This window comes from Pipistrellus hanaki (assembly GCF_964339955.1).
Source record: "Pipistrellus hanaki genome assembly, chromosome: 4".
Classification (NCBI taxonomy): domain Eukaryota; kingdom Metazoa; phylum Chordata; class Mammalia; order Chiroptera; family Vespertilionidae; genus Pipistrellus; species Pipistrellus hanaki.
The window spans coordinates 93,075,585-93,094,171 of record NC_140506.1 but is presented as its reverse complement, the minus strand read 5'-3'; the positions used below and the strand labels follow the sequence as shown (position 1 = coordinate 93,094,171).

At 59.7% G+C, this 18,587-nt stretch overlaps 4 protein-coding genes across 13 annotated transcripts; 2 read left to right on the top strand and 2 right to left on the bottom strand.

Annotated features, from left to right (window-relative positions):
• The first annotated feature begins 18 nt into the window (after positions 1-18).
• RHBDL1 (rhomboid like 1) lies at positions 19-4,417 on the top strand. Of its 7 annotated transcripts, none has more exons than XM_084882207.1 (8): positions 19-1,962; positions 2,398-2,556; positions 2,751-2,990; positions 3,059-3,207; positions 3,311-3,423; positions 3,499-3,599; positions 3,673-3,733; positions 3,955-4,417. In XM_084882207.1, the coding sequence occupies exons 1-8, from the start codon at positions 1,924-1,926 to the stop codon at positions 4,344-4,346; spliced, it is 1,254 nt and encodes a 417-aa protein (XP_084738333.1). In that variant the 5' UTR covers positions 19-1,923; the 3' UTR covers positions 4,347-4,417. The 7 variants fall into 7 exon arrangements, with proteins under 7 accessions (XP_084738333.1, XP_084738332.1, XP_084738334.1 ...); XM_084882206.1 differs by having other exon boundaries at positions 2,395-2,556; XM_084882208.1 differs by having other exon boundaries at positions 2,395-2,556; positions 2,766-2,990; positions 3,955-4,414.
• Positions 4,418-5,966: 1,549 nt separating this feature from the next.
• STUB1 (STIP1 homology and U-box containing protein 1) lies at positions 5,967-8,419 on the top strand. Its single transcript, XM_084882205.1, has 7 exons — positions 5,967-6,309; positions 6,799-6,997; positions 7,085-7,250; positions 7,461-7,548; positions 7,686-7,742; positions 7,826-7,942; positions 8,014-8,419. Exons 1-7 carry the CDS (start codon positions 6,151-6,153, stop codon positions 8,137-8,139), a joined length of 912 nt encoding a protein of 303 aa, XP_084738331.1. The 5' UTR covers positions 5,967-6,150; the 3' UTR covers positions 8,140-8,419.
• On the bottom strand, positions 7,315-10,208 carry JMJD8 (jumonji domain containing 8). Of its 2 annotated transcripts, none has more exons than XM_084882213.1 (9): positions 9,968-10,208; positions 9,799-9,894; positions 9,560-9,608; positions 9,382-9,478; positions 9,231-9,296; positions 9,019-9,138; positions 8,865-8,932; positions 8,652-8,786; positions 7,315-8,549 (listed from the first exon to the last, which is right to left on the bottom strand). In XM_084882213.1, the coding sequence occupies exons 1-9, from the start codon at positions 10,060-10,062 to the stop codon at positions 8,469-8,471; spliced, it is 807 nt and encodes a 268-aa protein (XP_084738339.1). In that variant the 5' UTR covers positions 10,063-10,208; the 3' UTR covers positions 7,315-8,468. The 2 variants fall into 2 exon arrangements, with proteins under 2 accessions (XP_084738339.1, XP_084738340.1); XM_084882214.1 differs by having other exon boundaries at positions 9,971-10,208.
• Positions 10,209-10,247: 39 nt separating this feature from the next.
• Positions 10,248-16,439, bottom strand: WDR24 (WD repeat domain 24). 3 transcript variants are annotated; one of them, XM_084882199.1, is made up of 9 exons: positions 16,123-16,439; positions 15,240-15,756; positions 13,336-13,513; positions 12,510-13,182; positions 11,662-11,780; positions 11,466-11,587; positions 11,269-11,373; positions 10,848-11,188; positions 10,248-10,722 (listed from the first exon to the last, which is right to left on the bottom strand). In XM_084882199.1, the coding sequence occupies exons 2-9, from the start codon at positions 15,718-15,720 to the stop codon at positions 10,369-10,371; spliced, it is 2,373 nt and encodes a 790-aa protein (XP_084738325.1). In that variant the 5' UTR covers positions 15,721-15,756; positions 16,123-16,439; the 3' UTR covers positions 10,248-10,368. The 3 variants fall into 3 exon arrangements, with proteins under 3 accessions (XP_084738325.1, XP_084738324.1, XP_084738323.1); XM_084882198.1 differs by having other exon boundaries at positions 15,240-15,722; positions 16,123-16,438; XM_084882197.1 differs by having other exon boundaries at positions 15,240-16,437.
• Positions 16,440-18,587: the final 2,148 nt, after the last annotated feature.

Here is an 18,587-nt window from a genome sequence, read left to right as displayed (position 1 = left end):
TTCTGGTTGTGGGTCAGCTGCAGCCTGGGAGCCGCCCATTGAGGTCCATGCTTTCCTGACGTGGCCTGCCTCCTTCCCAAACCTCGGCATCCATCCCGGCAGCCCGCCCGAGCTGTGGGGAGGAGCTGGGATTCTGAGGTGGAACTGGGTGCAGGGTGGCTGCTGGTGTCGGGGGAGCTGCCCTGTCCCCACACCCTGACCAGAGGCCTGACACTCACTGGGTGGGCGGCAGGAAGAGATGCCAGCCTGAGGGGAGGGGGCTTCTTGGGAGGCTCTACTTGGGATTATGTTTCGGCACCTGCCCAAATGCTTCCTTGGCCAGTGTTCTGGGACCTGGGGCAGAGGCAGCCCATGGTGGGACTGAAAGGCCCTGGTTACCCAGGCTGGTGCCCCTCCTGCCGTCAATCACTCCATGCAAGACAGCTCCCACACCCAGGTTTCTCCCAGAGCATCAGGTGCTGTCCTGGGAGGTGGGGGGAGTTACCTGTCCTGCTCAGGCCTGACCCAGCAGGGTCTGGGGTCAGACTAAAAATATATATTTAATTGATTCCAGTAAGAAAGGGAGCAGGGGAAGTGAGATAGAAACATCAATGATTGATGAGGGAGTCATTGATCGGCTACCTCCTACACTCCCCATACTGGGTATCAAGCACCCAACCCTGGGTATGTGCCCTGATAGGGAATCAAAACTGGTATCTTAGCCGAAACCGGTTTGGCTCAGTGGATAGAGCGTCAGTCTTTGGACTGGAGGGTCCCAGGTTTGATTCCAGTCAAGGGCATGTACATTGGTTGCGGGCACATTCCCACTGGGGGGGAGCGGTGTGCAGGAGGCAGCTGGTCAATGTTTATCATTGATGTCTCTGGCTCTCTGTCCCTCTCCCTCTCTGTGAAAAATCAATAAAATATATTTTTAAAAAAAACCCCTAAAAACAAAACAAAACTGGTACCTCCTGGTTCATGCTCAACGACTGAGTCACACCAGCCAGGGGAGGGAGGAAGACTCTTGGTCATATGGTCACTGTCCTGCTGTTCTCCCAGCTGCAGCTGCGAAGGTGTCACTCTCACTTGGGCTCTATCCTGAGGCCGGGCTGCTGGGATTGATGGCTCCATGGCATTGGGGTTCTGAGTGGTTCCCTGAGGGGCTGCTGTGGTAACACATTCCTGGTCTGTAACCTCTGCTGCTGGAGGGCTCTACCTGCCTCCCCAGGAAATGGAGCCCTTCCTATCTCAGCTGCAGCCTTGTCCCTCGTGGTCTCCGCCCCGATAGCTGTGACTGCTGGGCTCCCCAATGCCCCCTGGGGTTGTCCTCTCCACTGTCACTGTCCGGCCTGTGGCTGCAGGGCCTCCAGTCAGAGATGTGAGCTGGGGTTGGTCTGCAAAGAGCATGCAGGAGCCTCTGCCCTTCACGAACAGCCCTGGCAGTCTTGGCACCCATCTGGGGGGCCTTGACCAGCACTCTGGCGGGCAGACGCTTTCAAGGAGCCGCCGCCTGGGGAATCGGGTGGTGGGTGGTCCGGGGAGGCTTCCCCAAGGGGGTGGTGTGGATGCCGAGACCCCATCTCGGGAGAAGGGATACCAGGGGCTTGGCTGGCGCCTGTGGCTCAGTTTCCACTCCTGTCCCGTCAGGAGGAGCAGCTGCGGCTCCGTCATGGAGCTCTGCCAGGGCGCGGGGGCGAGGCTGGGGAAGCCCGCATGTGCTGAGCGGGTGGAGGGAGGGACACTGGCCGGGCCATCACCATCCCGGAGCGCGTCCGCGTGCAGGGCACGCGCGTGTCCCGGCCACGCGTGCGGGGGGGGCGGGCGGGCCGCTCGGTGACGCGGCGCCAAGCGGAGTGGGCGGAGCGCACGGGCCGGGGCGGAGCGGAGGCATCCGCAGCGCAGCCCCTCCCGGCCTGGCCGTCGACCCCGGACCGGCCCGGCTCTATGGACAGGAGCTCGCTGCTGCAGCTTATCCAGGAGCAGGTGCGTTGGGGTAGAGGGGCTCGGGCACCGCCCCTGCCGCTGGGTTGGGCGGGGAAATGGAACTGGCAGAGCCTCAGCCCAACCCCCGCTCCTGTCCACTCCTCAAACCCTCTCATGCACGACCTTGGCCCGCCACCTGAGACCCCAGGAGGGGGTGAGCCAGACCAGGGTCCCCGAGGAGGGGCAAGGGGCGGGGGTGACAGTCCTCAGACTTCAGCCTTATCCTTCCAGGATGGACAGAGCCAAAATGAGGTGAGGAGACCCCTAGAGGCTTGGGGACTCAGGAACCGATTCCCTGGCAGCTCCTGAGACCACGTGGGCACAGGGTGCTGGGAGACTGCCTTTTCCAGCTGGTTCGGGGTAGCCTTTGGTCTGTGGGTCTGGTCCGCTCTCAGGCCTTGGCCAGCATCACCTCCTCCACCCCCACCCCAGCAGCTGGACCCTGAGAACACGGGCTTCATCGGTGCAGACACCTTCACGGGCTTGGTGCACAGCCATGAGCTACCCCTGGATCCAGCCAAGCTGGACATGCTGGTGGCCCTGGCCCAGAGCAACGAGCGGGGCCAGGTCTGCTACCAGGAGCTGGTGGACCTGGTCAGTGCTAACGTGGGTGGGCAACAGGAGCGGGGGGCCCGGGCCTTGGCCTGCACAGTGCCTGGCTGGAGTTGGGTGGGCAGGTGGCCCCTCTTCCCTCACCTCCCACTGAGCAGGGCTCCAAACCCTGTGCGGAGCTGGGCAGACCAGGTGGGCACGGAGGCCGTGGGGGTAGTACGATGTCCCATGCTCAGGCCCTGCTCCCTCAGATCAGCAGCAAGCGCTCAAGCAGCTTTAAGCGGGCCATCGCCAACGGACAGCGGGCACTGCCCCGGGATGGGCTGCTCGACGAGCCGGGCCTGGGCGTCTATAAGCGGTTTGTGCGCTACGTGGCCTACGAGATCTTGCCCCGAGAGGTGGACCGCCACTGGTACTTCTACCGGCACCGAAGCTGCCCGCCCCCCGTGTTTATGGCCTCGGTCACTCTGGCCCAGGTGAGCCTACCCCCCGCCTGCCACGCACATCCCCGGCCTGGCCCAGTCTTGACGCCCTCCTCTCCTAGATCATCGTGTTCCTGTGCTACGGGGCCCGCCTCAACAAGTGGGTGCTGCAGACCTACCACCCCGAGTACATGAAGAGCCCTCTGGTGTACCACCCCGGGCACCGAGCGCGGGCCTGGCGCTTCCTCACCTACATGTTCATGCACGTTGGGTGAGTGAGGCCCCCTTCTGGCGCCCCCAAGTTCAGAGTGGCTGGGGCTGGGAGCCTGATGATCGACAACACCCATCACGCCCCTTTGCCTCTCTGTGACCAGGCTGGAGCAGCTGGGGTTCAACGCGCTCCTACAGCTGATGATTGGGGTGCCCCTGGAAATGGTGCACGGCCTGCTCCGCATCAGCCTGCTCTACCTGGCCGGCGTGCTGGCAGGTGAGGCGGGCGCACAGCCCCCGGCCACCTCGCCGGAAGGCCGCCTCCTCACGGCCGTCCCCTTGCTTCACACAGGCTCCCTGACTGTCTCCATCACTGACATGCGGGCCCCGGTGGTGGGGGGCTCTGGCGGAGTCTACGCCCTGTGCTCTGCGCACCTGGCCAATGTCGTCATGGTAATGAAACCACCGGGGTGGGCTGGGGAGGGGCCCCGAGGCCTGCCTCACCGCCTGTCTCGTGTCCCATCAGAACTGGGCTGGGATGAGGTGTCCCTACAAGCTGCTGAGAATGGTGCTGGCCCTGGTGTGCAGTAAGTGGGGACGAAGGGGGCCGGAGGCGGGCGGGGACCCGAGCCCAGGGCCAGGGTGCCTCCCATGTGCCAACTCCCTCCGCAGTGAGCTCGGAGGTGGGCCGGGCCGTGTGGCTGCGCTTCTCCCCGCCACTGCCAGCCTCGGGCCCGCAGCCCAGCTTCATGGCGCACCTGGCCGGCGCGGTGGTGGGCGTCAGCATGGGCCTGACCATCCTGCGCAGTTACGAGGAACGCCTTCGGGACCAGTGTGGCTGGTGGGTGGTGCTGCTCGCCTACGGCACCTTCCTGCTCTTCGCCATCTTCTGGAACATCTTCGCCTATGACCTGCTGGGTGCCCACATCCCTCCACCACCCTGAGGGACTCCTGGAGGCCACGTGGGCCAGGGCGTGGCCTGCATGCCCACCTTCTGTGAAAGTATGTCTTCGGGCTGCTTCTCCCGCGAGGGCAGGTGGCCCCTGTGGCCTACTGAGTCCAAACCAAGCCTTACACCAGCCCTGGCCCCCCTCTGAGGCCCGGGGGGTTAGGACTGCTGGGCCGGGCTGGGTGGTGGAGGTCCCAAGGGTGGTCCCAGAGGAACGCTATCCTGGTCTCCCTCCAACACTTGCAGTCTGAGCCTTTTTGGAGAATAAATAAATATTTTACGCAACACCAGGTAGCTGTAATGGGGCTCTGGGGGCTGGGCTGGCCTCCCCCTCTCCCCCAATGAGCCAACTGTGAGGGCTCTTCCCTCCATGTGGGCAGCCTGGATTCCCCCTTGCTCCTCTGCAGGCGTATGAGGGATGTCTGCATGGGAAGTGGGAGCCCCTGGAGAGGGGCTGTGGACCTCATGGTCTGGAGTGAGTTCAGCAAGCATTTACTGAGCTCCTACAGTCACCTGGCAGGTGAGCAGGCCATAGTCAAGTTCAGTCGGACTGGGTCCTATACTTCCCGGCCGGCCTGGTACCCTCAGAGATGGCTAGGCTAGGGCTGAGGTCAGGACGCAGGTTGGGGCACAGCTTCTACCCCACAGCCCAGGTCCATAGTGCTCTCTTCACAGCCCTAAGGCCCTGCCTGGGAGGCGCGCAGGGAGTCTGGGGCCCAGGGCATCCTGTCCTGCGGAACAGCTCTGTACACTCCATCCTGACCGGAGTCCTGGATGTCCTTCTAGCCTACCAGCCGTCCCCTCACCTCGGCTCAGGGCTGTGGCACGCTTCCACACCTGGTCCAGGTACGGCGGGTAGTACCTTAAGTATATTGCAGGGCTGGCAGGCCAGGTCCTGGGTCCACTGCCTCATTGGGCATGAAGGCTGCCCCCTCAGGAGCTGCAACAGCTAAGACTGGGGTGGGGGCGAGGGTAGGGGTGGGAAGGGGGAGTGAAAGGCCAGCATTCAGACCCGCCAGTGTCCCAACAACCTCGGTGGGGGCGGCCATTATCAATGACCCTCCATGCCATGGACGTGACCCGGGGTTCATCTCGCAAAGTCACTAGCTGGTCCCTCCTGTGACCCGCCCATATAACCAGCTCTCCCACTAACCTTGAGGCCATGGAGGGAGGCGGCGACCCAGGGCTTTACTACCAGCTCTAGGGTCACCAGCTGCTTCAGGCGCGGGTGGCAGCGGCCCTGAGCAGCAGAGTTGGGGGAGGCGGAATGGTCACTGGTGGTGGACCTCGACAGGAGGGCATGCCCCACAACAAGAAGACTCACTACCGGGAGGAAGCCCCGCCCCACGGCGCAAGGGGCGGCCGCCAAAAGGAAGCCCCGACACCAGGAGGCGGGCTCGCCCGCCGAGGTTCTGCCACCCACGTGGAAGCCCTGCACGTGGAAGCCCCTCACCGCCAGCTTCCACGCGCCTCGTGCTCCGCTCCGACCTCGATGCCCACGGGGAAATCCTCTGGATGCCTGGGGAGGGGCGGTGCCGGAGTCTGGGCACCGAGGCCCCCTGCCCTACCATAGGTCCAGGACTTCCAGTCACCCCGCGCGCGGCCGCAGCCCTCTCCACGGTGCGCCAGCAGCCCGGGTCCTCTCGGTCCCCCAGCCCGCGGGCGGCCGCCAATTTCACGCGCCGGGCGGGGCCTCGGTGGGCGTGGGCGGCCTGGGGAGTGGGCGGGGCCGTCTCCTGGAAGGACGACCCCCGCACGCGAGGGGCGGAGCTTCCCGGTGCAAACCCCGGCGCTTCTCCAGACCTGCGACGCCGCGGCTCACGTAGCCCCGCCCCCCGAGCCCATCAGCCCCGCCCCCGACAGAGCGACGCGCGCAGGCGCGGCCCCGCCCACCAGCTCGCACGGTTCCGCCCTGCTCACTCCGCCCCATGCGGCCGGAAGTTCCGGTGGCGAATCGCTGGACCGGGCCCGAGCGGATCTCGGGCTCGGGCTGCGGGCTTGGGCGACCCGGGCACTGAGTCTGGGAGCGGGTCCCGGGCCGTGCCGCGCGGCGCCATGAAGGGCAAGGAGGAGAAGGAGGGCGGCGCGCGGCTGGGCGCAGCCGGCGGAAGCCCGGAGAAGAGCCCGAGCGCGCAGGAGCTCAAGGAGCAGGGCAACCGGCTCTTCGTGGGCCGCAAGTACCCGGAGGCGGCGGCCTGCTACGGCCGCGCCATCGTGAGTGCACCGGCGCCGGGGGAGGGGACCGGCGTCCGGGCCAGAGGAGGGGGTGGGGCCGGGCCTGCTCGGCCGCCCTTTTCGGACTTTAGGAGGGCTTTGGTTCTGACGGGGAAGGAGCACTTAGGCTCTGAGGACTCGATGATCTCGTTGCAAAGGTGCCAAGGCCGAGATTCTTGAACCCAGTGCTGGTTGCTGGAGACCTATGGTCGGGTGGGAGCTTTAGGGCGCTTGGTGCCGGCAGGGCCAGGGATCCCAGTCCAAAGCTGGGGACCTCCCAGTCTGGTAAACTTACCTTTACAAAACCTGCTGAGTTGAGAGGGCTCAGGCAGGCCTCACCACCCTCCACCCATCCTCAGGCCTCAAAGGCTTTGAAGCTGTCTAGTGTCTTGATTTCAACCATGGACCCCAAGGGCAGGACAAGGCCTGGGACAGAGGGAGCAGGCTGAGCTCACTCCCTCCTGCTGATTGGCCTGCCTTGGTCCCCAGACCCGGAATCCCCTGGTGGCAGTGTATTACACCAACCGGGCGCTGTGCTACCTGAAGATGCAGCAGCACGAGCAGGCCCTGGCTGACTGCCGGCGTGCCTTGGAGCTGGATGGGCAGTCTGTTAAGGCACACTTTTTCCTGGGGCAATGCCAGTTGGAGATGGAGAGCTATGATGAAGCCATTGCCAACTTGCAGCGAGGTGGGTCTACAGGCTGGCTGGTTAAGGGGGTCCTTGGGACCGGGTGGGTGGGCTGGCCAAAGGGTGACCAGAAGCCTGTTCCCCCAGCCTACAACCTGGCTAAGGAGCAGCGACTCAACTTTGGGGACGACATCCCCAGTGCTCTGCGCATCGCCAAGAAGAAGCGCTGGAATAGCATTGAGGAGCGGCGCATCCACCAGGAGAATGAGCTGCACTCCTACCTCACGAGACTCATTGTGGCCGAGCGTGAGAGGTGGGCTGTGATGACAGACCCTGGGAACCCCCTTCCCCCCCATTTCCCCCCAACAAGTCACCACTTTGTTATGAACACAAATGTTTATTGAAGGCTAACCCTGGTGACAGAAGACAGAGGGGGACAAGGCCTGAACAAACCTGAGGTTGGGGTGGAGTCTGACCTTTCCTGGCCAGATCTGTCTCTGACCAGCTCCCGGTCAACCCCCAGGGAGCTGGAAGAATGTCAGCGGAACCATGAGGGTGATGAGGAGGATGGCCACGTCCGGGCCCAGCAGGCCTGCATCGAGGCCAAGCACGTGAGGGTGCCCCGGCCCACGTGTGGGTCTTGTGTTTGTGTGCACATTTTGTGAGGGTGCCCTGGCTCCTGAGTGTGTCTGTGTCGGGAAGGGAGAAGGGAAGTCTGGCCCATGCATGGCTGCTTGGTTATTTGCAGGACAAGTACTTAGCAGACATGGATGACCTCTTCTCCCAGGTGGACGAGAAGAGAAAGGTGAGTTGGCTGTTCTCTGGGGCCTGCAGGTAGCAGGAACAGTAGGAGTGTCCCTTTCCTGACCCCTGACCCTTGTGACGCAGAAGCGAGACATCCCGGACTATCTGTGTGGCAAAATCAGCTTCGAGCTGATGCGGGAGCCGTGCATCACGCCCAGCGGCATCACCTATGACCGTAAGGACATTGAGGAGCACCTGCAGGTGAGGGCCCAGGGGTGCTGGGGGCAGGGCCACAGTCCACCAAACACTTTCTGACTCTGTTGTCGCTGCAGCGTGTGGGCCACTTTGACCCTGTGACCCGGAGCCCTCTGACCCAGGAACAGCTCATCCCCAACCTGGCCATGAAAGAGGTCATCGATGCGTTCATCTCTGAGAATGGCTGGGTGGAGGACTACTGAGGCACAGCAAGTGGGAGGGCAACCTGCCCCTCCTTGCCTGGCACCCGGGCCCAGGAGGGCCTTGGGGCAGTACCCCCCTCTGCTCCTGTATATAGTTTGTGTCCCTGGATCCCTACTTTGGTGTCCCCATCCCATCTTCTATCCGTTCTGCTGGTAGGCCATGAGCCCTCCCACTCCCTGTCCCCCATTTCCCTTCTGGGCCTGAAACAGCAGGCTGTGGTGGTTCGGGCAGAGGCTGCTGCCACTACCACTGTCCTTGTAATAAAACCTGTGAGCAGTATAGGGATGTGTGCTGGTGTGAGACTGGGCTCGCCAGCTGCCCGCTCTGGCTAGCTGAGGAAGGTAGAGATGAAAACACTGGTTTCGAGGTTGAGTGTGGCGTGCCACCATCGGTCAGGGAAATACAGAACCTGGATCGGGTGGGGCGGAGAGATTACCAGGGGTGGGGGTGGGAGGGGCCTCAATCCCCCCCCCCCCCCCCCGCCTGACACCCCCCCCCAACAACCACTGACCTCACCAGCCTGGATGGTGCACTCCAAGGGCCGTGCAGATGGTGTCAGGGCTGGGTAGGTGTCCTGGAGCCAGGCCAGAGTGGTCTTATTGGGGTGGAACTCTGGTGTCTTCTCAGGGGGGTATAGGAACCAGCGCTGGGGGTGGGAGCAGCAAGGTCACTCTTTGTATTGTGGTCAATGAGCCAGAAGTCTCAGCCATAACCCTATGCTGACCTTTCGTCCGTAGATCACTTCTGAGAACCCAGGCCCGTGCCAGTGGAAGGGCACCCCAGAGCCAGCTCCTGTGGGGTTAGTTATGAGCAGCAAATGACCAAACCCAATTTGCACTCCCCATCCCCCAAATCCCCTGGTCCCGTAAGGCACCCACCTGCGATCCCAAAGCTGTAGGCAGGGGTGGTGCCTAGCAGACCAAACGGGGGTGGGATGTAATGCTGAAAGAGTGATGCCCATTCAGTGAAGTTGTTGTCCCCAAAGAAGTACAGAGTGTCTGCCAGCAAAAGACAGGAGGAAGCAGGGGTCCTGGCACCTGGGCACTCCCAAGTGCCACCCCAACCCACTGCCTCCAGCCCAAGTGCTCACCATTGCCTAGGGAGGTGGGGTCCTGGGGGTGCAGCTGCTCCACATACTCCTGGAAGGGTAGGTCCACTGCGGGGAAAGGGCCGGGCAGGACTGGTTGATGCTGCCTCCAGGATGCTGTCAAGCAGGCTGGCTGTGCAGTGGGGCAACTCACCTTTCTGGTAGGAGTAGGTGTTGGCAGTGCTCAGCCGAATCACGTTGTTCCCAAATAATGCCAGCAGCCTTTTGCGGGAGCACAGGGCCCGGAACCTCTGGGGATTGGGGGTGGAGAGAGTATTTAAGGGTCCGGCCCCACACGGGGAGAGGTGGCCAGGAGAGGAACCAGTACTCACTGAGTTGTTGGTGAGTCCCTGCAGAATGACAGGTCTGGAGAAGGCGTAGCTAGAAGGAATGGTAGAGTCTAAGTTGGGCCTGACACATCCTTGTTCCCGCCGCCACACACTTGCTCGAGGAGGAGTTCAAGAGGAGGCAGTCTCGGGGGTCCCGGTGCGCAGCAGGCAAATAGGGGGGTGACAGCGCTCCCGGACGGGTTTGGGTGGGAGGTGGGGCGGCATTGGGAGGGCGCACGTACTGCTGAACGAACTCCGCGTAGCTTAGGTCAGCCCTGCGCTCCACGGTGCAGCGCTCCTCTTCCGCCACCGCCGCAGGGGCTGCTCCGCGCCGCCGCCTGTGGGCACAGCCGGTCAGCCACCCGGGCGCCCCGCCGCGCGCCCCCTCCCCAACCGGCCCTCTCCGCTCACCACCCTCCATCGCCTTCTTCTTCGGGGCCGGGCCGGGCGGGAGCCATCTGCGTCCAGAGCACCAGCAGCAGGAGATTGTGCACCCTCGGCGCCATGAGCCCGCCGCCGCGAGGCACGACGGGAACTCCGTAGTCGTGGAAACAGCCTAGCGTCGGGAGGGCTCCCGGAAGCGCCTCCTTTGGCCCGCCCACAAGGGGCGTTACCTCCGGAAAGCAGGGGGAAGACAACTGCTAGGGACTTCTATCAGTTCCTGGGGGCCAGGAGGAGGGGGAGGGGAGCGTTGCCCTCCCGCCCCACAGAGTTGCTCAATGAGAGGACAGGGCAGCCACAGACCGTGATTCCATTTCCTTTATTTGGTTCACAAGCCTGCCCAGGCTCGTCTCCTCCCTCCCCGGACCACATCAGGAGTACTCGCACAGGTGGCCGCAGCCAGCAGGACAGTGGGAGCTGCCCTCCAGCCACTTCATGATGTGCTGCAGGTGGCCCCCGTGGCTGCAGCCCTGGCACCACACGAACAAGCCCTTGACCACGTGGTGGCAGACTGCGCACATGCTGGCGCAGCGGTGGCACCTGTCGCAGACCCAGCCCCTGCTGCTCATGGGCCGCTTGCAGTGGCTGCAGTTGACGTGCAGGGTGGTGGAGGCCTGGTTGAGGCAGCTGATGGCGCGGCTGGTGCTGAGCTTGACCACCTGGTTGGACACGTTCCAGAGGCAGAAGCGCTGCAGCAGGTCGATGTAGGACGCGTACCAGTGCTCCTGATGGTGCGGGGAGGACAGAGGGAGGCGAGAGACCAGGGTCGTGGGCACGGGTTTACCCCAGCATGCTGGGTACCAGCCCAGGCAGGTGTGCAGGGAGGCCCTCCTTCCAGCCGCTCACCAACCTGCGTCTGCTCATCTATGTCCTTGCGCACACGTTCCCCCAGCACGATGAGTACGGACACAGCCATCTGCACATCGCCCTGCTCGGCATAAAAGCGTAGCATGTCGCACACCAGGGCGCTGAAGAAGTCGGGTGGCAGGCGGCTGTCGTAGAGTGCGTGTGAAACAGAGACCAGCGAGAAGGAGGAGTCCATGGGCGCCAGCGAGGCCACATCTGCCTCGCTGCCGCTCACATGTGGCGAGTCTGCCTTGTCCTGCAGGTTCTCCGGGCCCGGGGGCGTGTCCACAATCTCATGGCGCAGCGGGAAGGCCTCCTGGGGCAGCACGTACTCGGGCTCCTCAGCTGTGAGGCAGGGGCCGGAAGGCAAAGGTCTGAGCCTCTGGCCCTGACTCCCAGCCCTGCCCCTCCTAGCCCCCACTCACTGTGGGCGTGATCTGGATCCAGCAGGTATAACTCGTCTTCCTCGCCCTCTACATCGCCCAGCAGGTAGTCAGCAGGCACGTCACTACCCTCCGTCTCCTCGTTATCTGCCCAGAGGAAGGGAGGGATGTACACAGCTGGCTGCTGTGGGATGCCCCGGCCCTACTCCCACAATGCCCCGTGCTGCCCTCTGGCCTACCCTCATTGGTGATGAGTGTAGCCGAAGAGTCGAGCAGCACCGTGTCGCTCCGCGTGTCGCCTTTGCTGCGGTCCAGCCGGGTCTCACTGCCCAGTCCCTGGGCCATATCCTTCAGGTTGAAACTGGGGGCAGGGAGGGCTAATAGGTGGGTAGGCTCCAGCAGTCCCACCCTCTGAGAGCCGCCGCCAGGGATTACCTGTTCATGAGTGGCAGGCCGCAGGAGCTGCCCTTGCCCACGCTGTGATTGAGATTGGTAGTGGGCACCAGGCCAGGGCTACAGTAGATGATCCGTAGCATGGTCCAAGTCTGTGCCACCTAGGAGTGGGCACTGGTCACTCACAGGTCCTGCGTCCCTGTGTCCCATGCAGGCCCTCCTTTTGCCTGGATGGAACTACAAACTCTCTGCATTCATCTGTCCAGGGACCCAGTGTCAAGACCAACCTCAGGTAGGGACACCAAGGCCCATAGGAAAGACAGAAAATCCCAGCTCCCACCCTGCAGGGCACAGAAGCAGCAGCTGAGGGAGGTGGCTGATGGGGAGATAAGCCTCACCCCCCAGGGGATGATGAGAGAGGCAGTATGGACTTATACAGGGCCAGACACCTTAACAGGGGTCCTCAAACTTTTTAAAGTGGGGGCCAGATCACGGTCCCTCAGAGAGCTGGAGGGCCGGACTATATGAACTACTAATTCCTACTGTAACACCTTGGCTGCGCTCACTGCCCAAAAAACCTGGCGGGCTGGATCAGACTCCTCTGTGGGCCGCATGTGGCCCGCGGGCCATAGTTTGAAGACCCCTGCCTTAGGAGGTCTGAGCAAGAATGAGCCAGAATTAGGGGCGTTAAGCCTCATCATGCCCCAAAATTGTACCCCCAGGATGGCACTAGTATTTGCTCTGTTCTGGGGCCCTGAGTACACACAGTTACTGGGGCAGGTGAGGGTTGGTGAGCGGAACTCAGGGCAGGGGCTGGGTGCAGCAGTTAAAGGAGTCCCCTGACCTTGTCCCAAGGGCATGGTCCCTCAGTCCCCCTCAGCCCCACCTACCTGGTTTCGGCCAAGCTCCCGAGCCACTTTGGAATTGTGGTCACAGAGCTCAGCCAGTGGCCGGCCAGCCAGGGCGTATCGCTCAGCAGTGTCCACAAACCAGCTCATGCTGCCACTGCCAGGCTCCATCTCAAAGACGCTGAGGGCACTGGAGGCGAGACCTGCGAAGGGCTCCGCAGGGTCCAGCTTGCGCTTGAAGAAAATGGGGTGGCGCCGGTCACCAGCATAGGGCTTGCGCCCTGACTCAGCGGCCACTAGGCTCTCCTTAGCCGCAAAGGCCAGGTCCCCAAAGAGACCATAGCACAGGCCCTCAGGATTGGCACGCTCTACAGGCTGGCTAGCGTCACGGAACAGGTGCTGGCACAGTGTGCTGTCCTTGGAGCCAGAGAGCAGGAAGGAAGGGTCATGCGGATGGCGCCAGGCGATGCCAGTTGTGACATCGCGGTGCTCCTCAAACATGGCTGCTGGCACAAAGGGCCTGCGCACGTCCCACACGTAGATGTTGTGGTCCACCATCATGGAGCACGTGGCCAGGTGGTGGCGGCACTCGGGCCGCCACTTAACTCTGGCCACTGAGGCAATGGTCTGCACGCAGTGCACCTCCTTGGCACGTTGGGTGGTCATGTCCCAGACCTTCACCATCTTGTCACGCCCACCTGTGGCCAGCCAGCCCCTATGGAAGGCCCAGGAAGCCCTCAGTTTCTTCTCTTGGGGCGGGAGGGTTCCCCACTCTCTGACTTACAGGACTTGAGGCAGTGAGAGAGCGAATGCTTCCATGAGTGCCACCCATCCCGTCCTACTGCCCTGGCCCCAGCCCGCCCTATACCTGTCCTCGGGGTGCCAGTCACAGCAGAAGACAGGCCCATTGTGGGCTGTGAACATCCTCTCACAACGGTCAGGCCGCCGAATGTCCCAGAGCTGCACATTGCCATTCTCAAAGGTGGAGGCGAAAGTGAAGTAGTCCCGGATGCTGAACTGGACGTCCCGCACGCTCTCAGACTGGCCTATGGGAGGATGTCAGTGGGAGAAGGTGAGGGGTGAAGCCCACAGGGGGTTCCAGAAAAGAGAGTGGCCAAGAGGGGAATCCTTGGAGTGGCTGGGACCCTTGGAGTCCTGCCTAGAATAGACAAGAGGCGAGGCCTCACAGACACAACAGCCTGGGCTGGAGAGCAGGACACCAGGCATCAGGTGGTTTCTTTTTAGTTTAGTTTTAAAAAAATACATTTTATTAATTTTTTACAGAGAGGAAGGGAGAGGGAGAGAGAGTTAGAAACACTGATGAGAGAGAAACATCAATCAGCTGCCTTCTGCACCCCCCCCCCAGGGGATGTGTCCACAACCAAGGTACATACCCTTGACAGGAATCGAACCTGGGACCCTTGAGTCTGCAGGTCAATACTCTATCCACTTGAGCCAAACCAGTTAAGGCAGTTTCTTTTGTTTTGTTGATCCTCACCTGAGGACATTTTTTCCACTGATTTCAAAACATACCCCAACTGGGGCTGGGGATGGAACCTGCAATGCACGTGTGTGCCCTTGACCAGGAATTGAACCCGAGACCCTTCAGTGCACAGGCCTATGCTCTAACCACTGATCCACACCATGCAGGGTGGCATCAGGTGGTTTCTGATATAAACTCCTGGACCTTGCTTTTCCCTGGATTCTTCTCTGATGTCAGTCCTTGTACAAAGCTGTGGCCTAGCTTCAGGACTGGGTGAACAGGAGGCTCACTGGACCACCTGTCTACGCTCCCCAACGAGTTCTGAGGCCCAGAAGGAGGCATGGATGCGGGTGCCTCAGCCTCTGCCCAGTCCCTCCACCTTGAGCTGAAGTTCTTGGTCAACTCCAGAGGCCTGGAGGCTTTGCGGGTCCATGTCCATCACCATAAACTGGCACACCAAGAGCCTTTGAGCGGTGTCCAGCTTTTACCCCAGCACAGGTAGCTCAGGGTCTGTCTTAAGGGAACTCCACCCTCAATTCTCCAAGGACTCTGCCCTGTGCTTTACTTGGTTTCACTGAGATGGACACGGGAGAACTGTCTCAAGACCACTGACGGGGCTGGGCCTGTTAGGAAAAGAGCCACAGTGGGACCAGGCAGTGCACCCCACCTCTGCATCCCAGGGCTGAGGACTCTGAAGGTCCCAGTGGATTTCCTGCAATGAGGCAGCCTGGGGCTCTGAGGCAAGGAAAGAGGAGGCAGTGAAACCACCATCTCCACAACCTCCGAGGTTGGCTGTAGGTCTGTTCAGGCTCTGCCCTTCCATCCAATGCCCAGCTGTCCTTTCGGATGCTTCAGAGCTGCAGCCACACTCCAGCTACTCCTCACACTTCAACTAGGCCTGCCTGTCCCTCCCTGCTGACCACCACCTACTCCCTCAGTCCAGCTAAGCTGGCCCCTCCCCCAGGAAGCCCTCTGGGAGCATATATCTGACGGCTTTTTTTTCTTTTTTTAAATCCTCACCTGAGGATGTTTTTATCTATTATAGAAAGAAGGGGGAGAGAGAAAAACCAATCAATTGTCTCCTGGATGTGCCTCTATGGAGGGTCAAACCCACAACCTAGGTCCATGCTCTGACTGGGAATCCAACGGCAACTTTTTGGTGTACGGGACGACTATCTGACCAACTGAGCCACCAGGCCAGGGGTCCATGCAGCACGTCTTAACCTGCCTGGATAGTCCAGCCACCTGTAAAGACGCACACCTGCCCAACCCGCCTCCGAGGGCCTCACCTGAGAAGGTGCTAACAGAGTCCTTCTTGCGGAGGTCGAAGCACTTCATGAAGCCATCCTGGGAGCCACTGAGCAGCACGTGGGCCTCAGAGGGGTGGAAGCAGACTTTATTCACCGTGCGCTTATGCTCTGTGAACAGCTGGTCCTGCTTGTTACGGGATGGACGGCCCAGGTTCCACGTGACCACCACCCCGTTGGTGGCTGCTGTGGCCAGCAGGTTCTCATCCATCTGGTGCCAGACAACATCAGCACAGCTCAGGTTGAGCGAAGGCTTGCGGCCCACACGCAGGTTCAGCTTCTCCACAAACTGCTCCTCCTCAATGGCGTAGATCTTGAAGATGCTACGGCCTGCCACAACCACTTGGGCGGCATCGCGACACACACTGATGGCATTGGCTGGAGCATCCAGGTGGCAGTGCATAGTATGGCCTGTTAGTGCACTGCTACTCAGGGCGGTGGTCACACGGGACATCTTCTCCATGGCTGTACAGGTAGTGGAGACAGGAGGTCAGTGAAGCTGGCTGTACAGGTAGTGGAGACAGGAGGTCAGTCACCATAAGGGAAAGAGATCTGTCAGTTCAAACCCTTCACCCTAGTTGGATCCCCCAAATCTGCGTAGACCTGAGCTAATCAGTCTTGGTGAGCCAGTCCAGAGCAGTCCGTCATTGGTCAGTCAGTCTGATGGACAAGTTCCACCACTCTGGCGGGACGGTCAGAAGGTGCCACAGCTGCCCTGAAGCTGGTCAATCCATGTCTGACTTGTGGGAAAGATCCTACCTGGTCAGTCACAGCCCAGACCACCTTTCCATCCCCTTAACAGTCAGATCTAGGCAGTCACTGGACCTTTAGTCAGTCAATCCCAACAGAAAAGTGAGGTCGTTACCACCATCCACACAGTTGGCTCCCGGGCTTCCGGGGGACTGAGCAGAGAGCTAGAGGGGGCCTTGGAAGGACAGGGGCGCGGGGCACCCAGAGGAACTTCAAGCTGAGATGTTTAAGGAGCCTGAAGGATCTGGCTGGCGGGATGGGAGGCAAGAGGCGCCGGCGGCTCCGAGGTTGCGGTGGCGTGGGGGAGCGAAGGCAGCGGGAACAGAGTCAGAGAAACTGATGAAACCTCTTCCTCCGTGAGTACCCGAACCATTTAGTAAAGCTGGTCGGCTGGACCGGAAGTGACGCACAGGAAAGAGTACGTCTCTTTCTTGCCCCTGTCGGAAGTGAGCTCCCACACCACAATAGTTCCGGGTAAGGAATAGGCGCTGGTGAAGGCGGAGGTTTGGTCCAGGACTGAGGTAGAGGGCTTCCCCCAGTTTCTCCTTGGTGGTTATCTTTTTCTTTCTTTCTTTCTTTCTTTCTTTCTTTCTTTCTTTCTTTCTTTCTTTCTTTCTTTCTTTCTTTCTTTCTTTCTTTCTTTCTTTCTTCCTTCCTTCCTTCCTTCCTTCCTTCCTTCCTTCCTTCCTTCCTTCTCTCTCCCTCCCTCCCTCCCTCCCTCCCTCCCTCCCTCCCTCCCTCCCTCCCTCCCTCCCTCTCTCTCTCTCTCTCTCTCTCTCTCTCTCTCTCTCTCTCTCTCTTTCTGTCTTTCTTTCTGTCTTCCTTCCTTCCTTCCTTCTTTCTTTTTCTTTTTTTAAAATTCAGTATTTGTTACCAGTGCTCATCTTTCCCTCTATGCATCATCCCTAAATGAGTCCCGATTTCCTACAGTGCTCTCCACCTCCTTTCTCATTTCCCTGGAACCCCAGGAACCCTAGGTTTTCTTCCCTCCTCCTCCTCCTCCTCCTCCTCCTCCTCCTCCTCCTCCTCCTTCTTCTTCAAATATATTTTATTGATTTTTTACAGAGGAATAAAGAGGGATAGAGAGTTAGAAACATCAATCAGCTGCCTCCTGCACACCCCCTACTGGGGATGTGCCCACAACCAAGATACATGCCCTTACCCGGAATAGAACCCGGGGCCCTTCAGTCCGCAGGCCAACGCTCTATCCACTGAGCCAAACCAATTTCAAAGGAGTATGTTTTCTTAAAGGCTTCCCGGGCCGCTGTTACCCATGATCTGAACTCCGTACAGCAGTACGTACTATTCTTCGGACTAAGGCACCCCATAGCTCCCCATCACGTGGTGAATAAATCCCAAATCCCTGATCTTTTTCTCTCCAGCATACCTCTATCCACAGAGACTTCCATTCTTTATTCCATCTCACCAAGTTCCTGCCTCTCGGCCACCTGTGCTAGGCTCTCCTCTCCAGAACATGCCTTCTTCCCACCCTTGAGTGCTCAGCTTAAGTTCCCGTTCTCAGAGGCCTTCTCTGACCACCTTATCTAACACCAGAAAGCTCCAGTTCCTGGTGAGGGCACATGCTCTGGTTGCACACATAGTTGGGTTGTGGGCTTGATTCCCAGTGTGAGATGTGCGGAAGGTAGTTCAACCCATTTGTCTGTTTACTGACTATTATCTGTTGCATGTGAATGTGACTCCATCAGGCAGGGATCACATTTGTCTTGGTCTCCACAAACTCCAGTGCCTGAGTGTCTGTTCACACAATCCTGTTAATGACCCTTTATGACCCTCCCTTTCTCTCCTGGGTGGGAGTTCCGGTCTGTCCTTGCTGCATTGTGTGACCTTTTAGGACATTCTGCCCCTCTCTTTAAAAAATAAAAAAATTATTGATTTCAGAGAGGAAGGGAGATATCGAAACATCAATGATGAGAATCATTGATCAGCTGTCTCGTGCACGCCAAACATTGAGGATCAAGCCTGAAACCCAGGCATGTGCCTTTGACTAGAATTGAACCTGGGACCCTTCAGTCCACAGATCAAATCAGCTAAGGCTCTTCTAACATTTTTTAATAGTGTCCTTTGAACCAGTTTTTAATTTTGATGAAACCCAATTTTTTTATTGTTGTTGCTTATGCTTTTGGTGCCACATCTAAGAAACTGGGAGTTTTAGCTCCAGCCCCTCTCTTAACTCATTTACTTTGTGCATAAAACAAGGTTCATTTTTGCCCTGAACCAGAGAGCTTAGGAACCTTCCCTGTTTGGTCAGCACCATAGCACCCAGACTCTATATTTGTTGAAAAAACTAACAAGTTTGCCGAAACCGGTTTGGCTCAGTGGATAGAGCATCGGCCTGCGGACTGAAAGGTCCCAGGTTCGATTCCGGTCAAAGGCATGTACCTTGGTTGTGGGCACATCCCCGGTAGGGGGTGTGCAAGAGGCAGCTGATTGATGATTCTCTCTCATTGATGTTTCTAACTCTCTATCCCTCTCTCTTCCTCTCTGTAAAAAATCAATAAAATATTTAAAAAACAAACAAAACAAAACAAAAAAACAACAAGTTTGAGAAGTTGAGAGGTG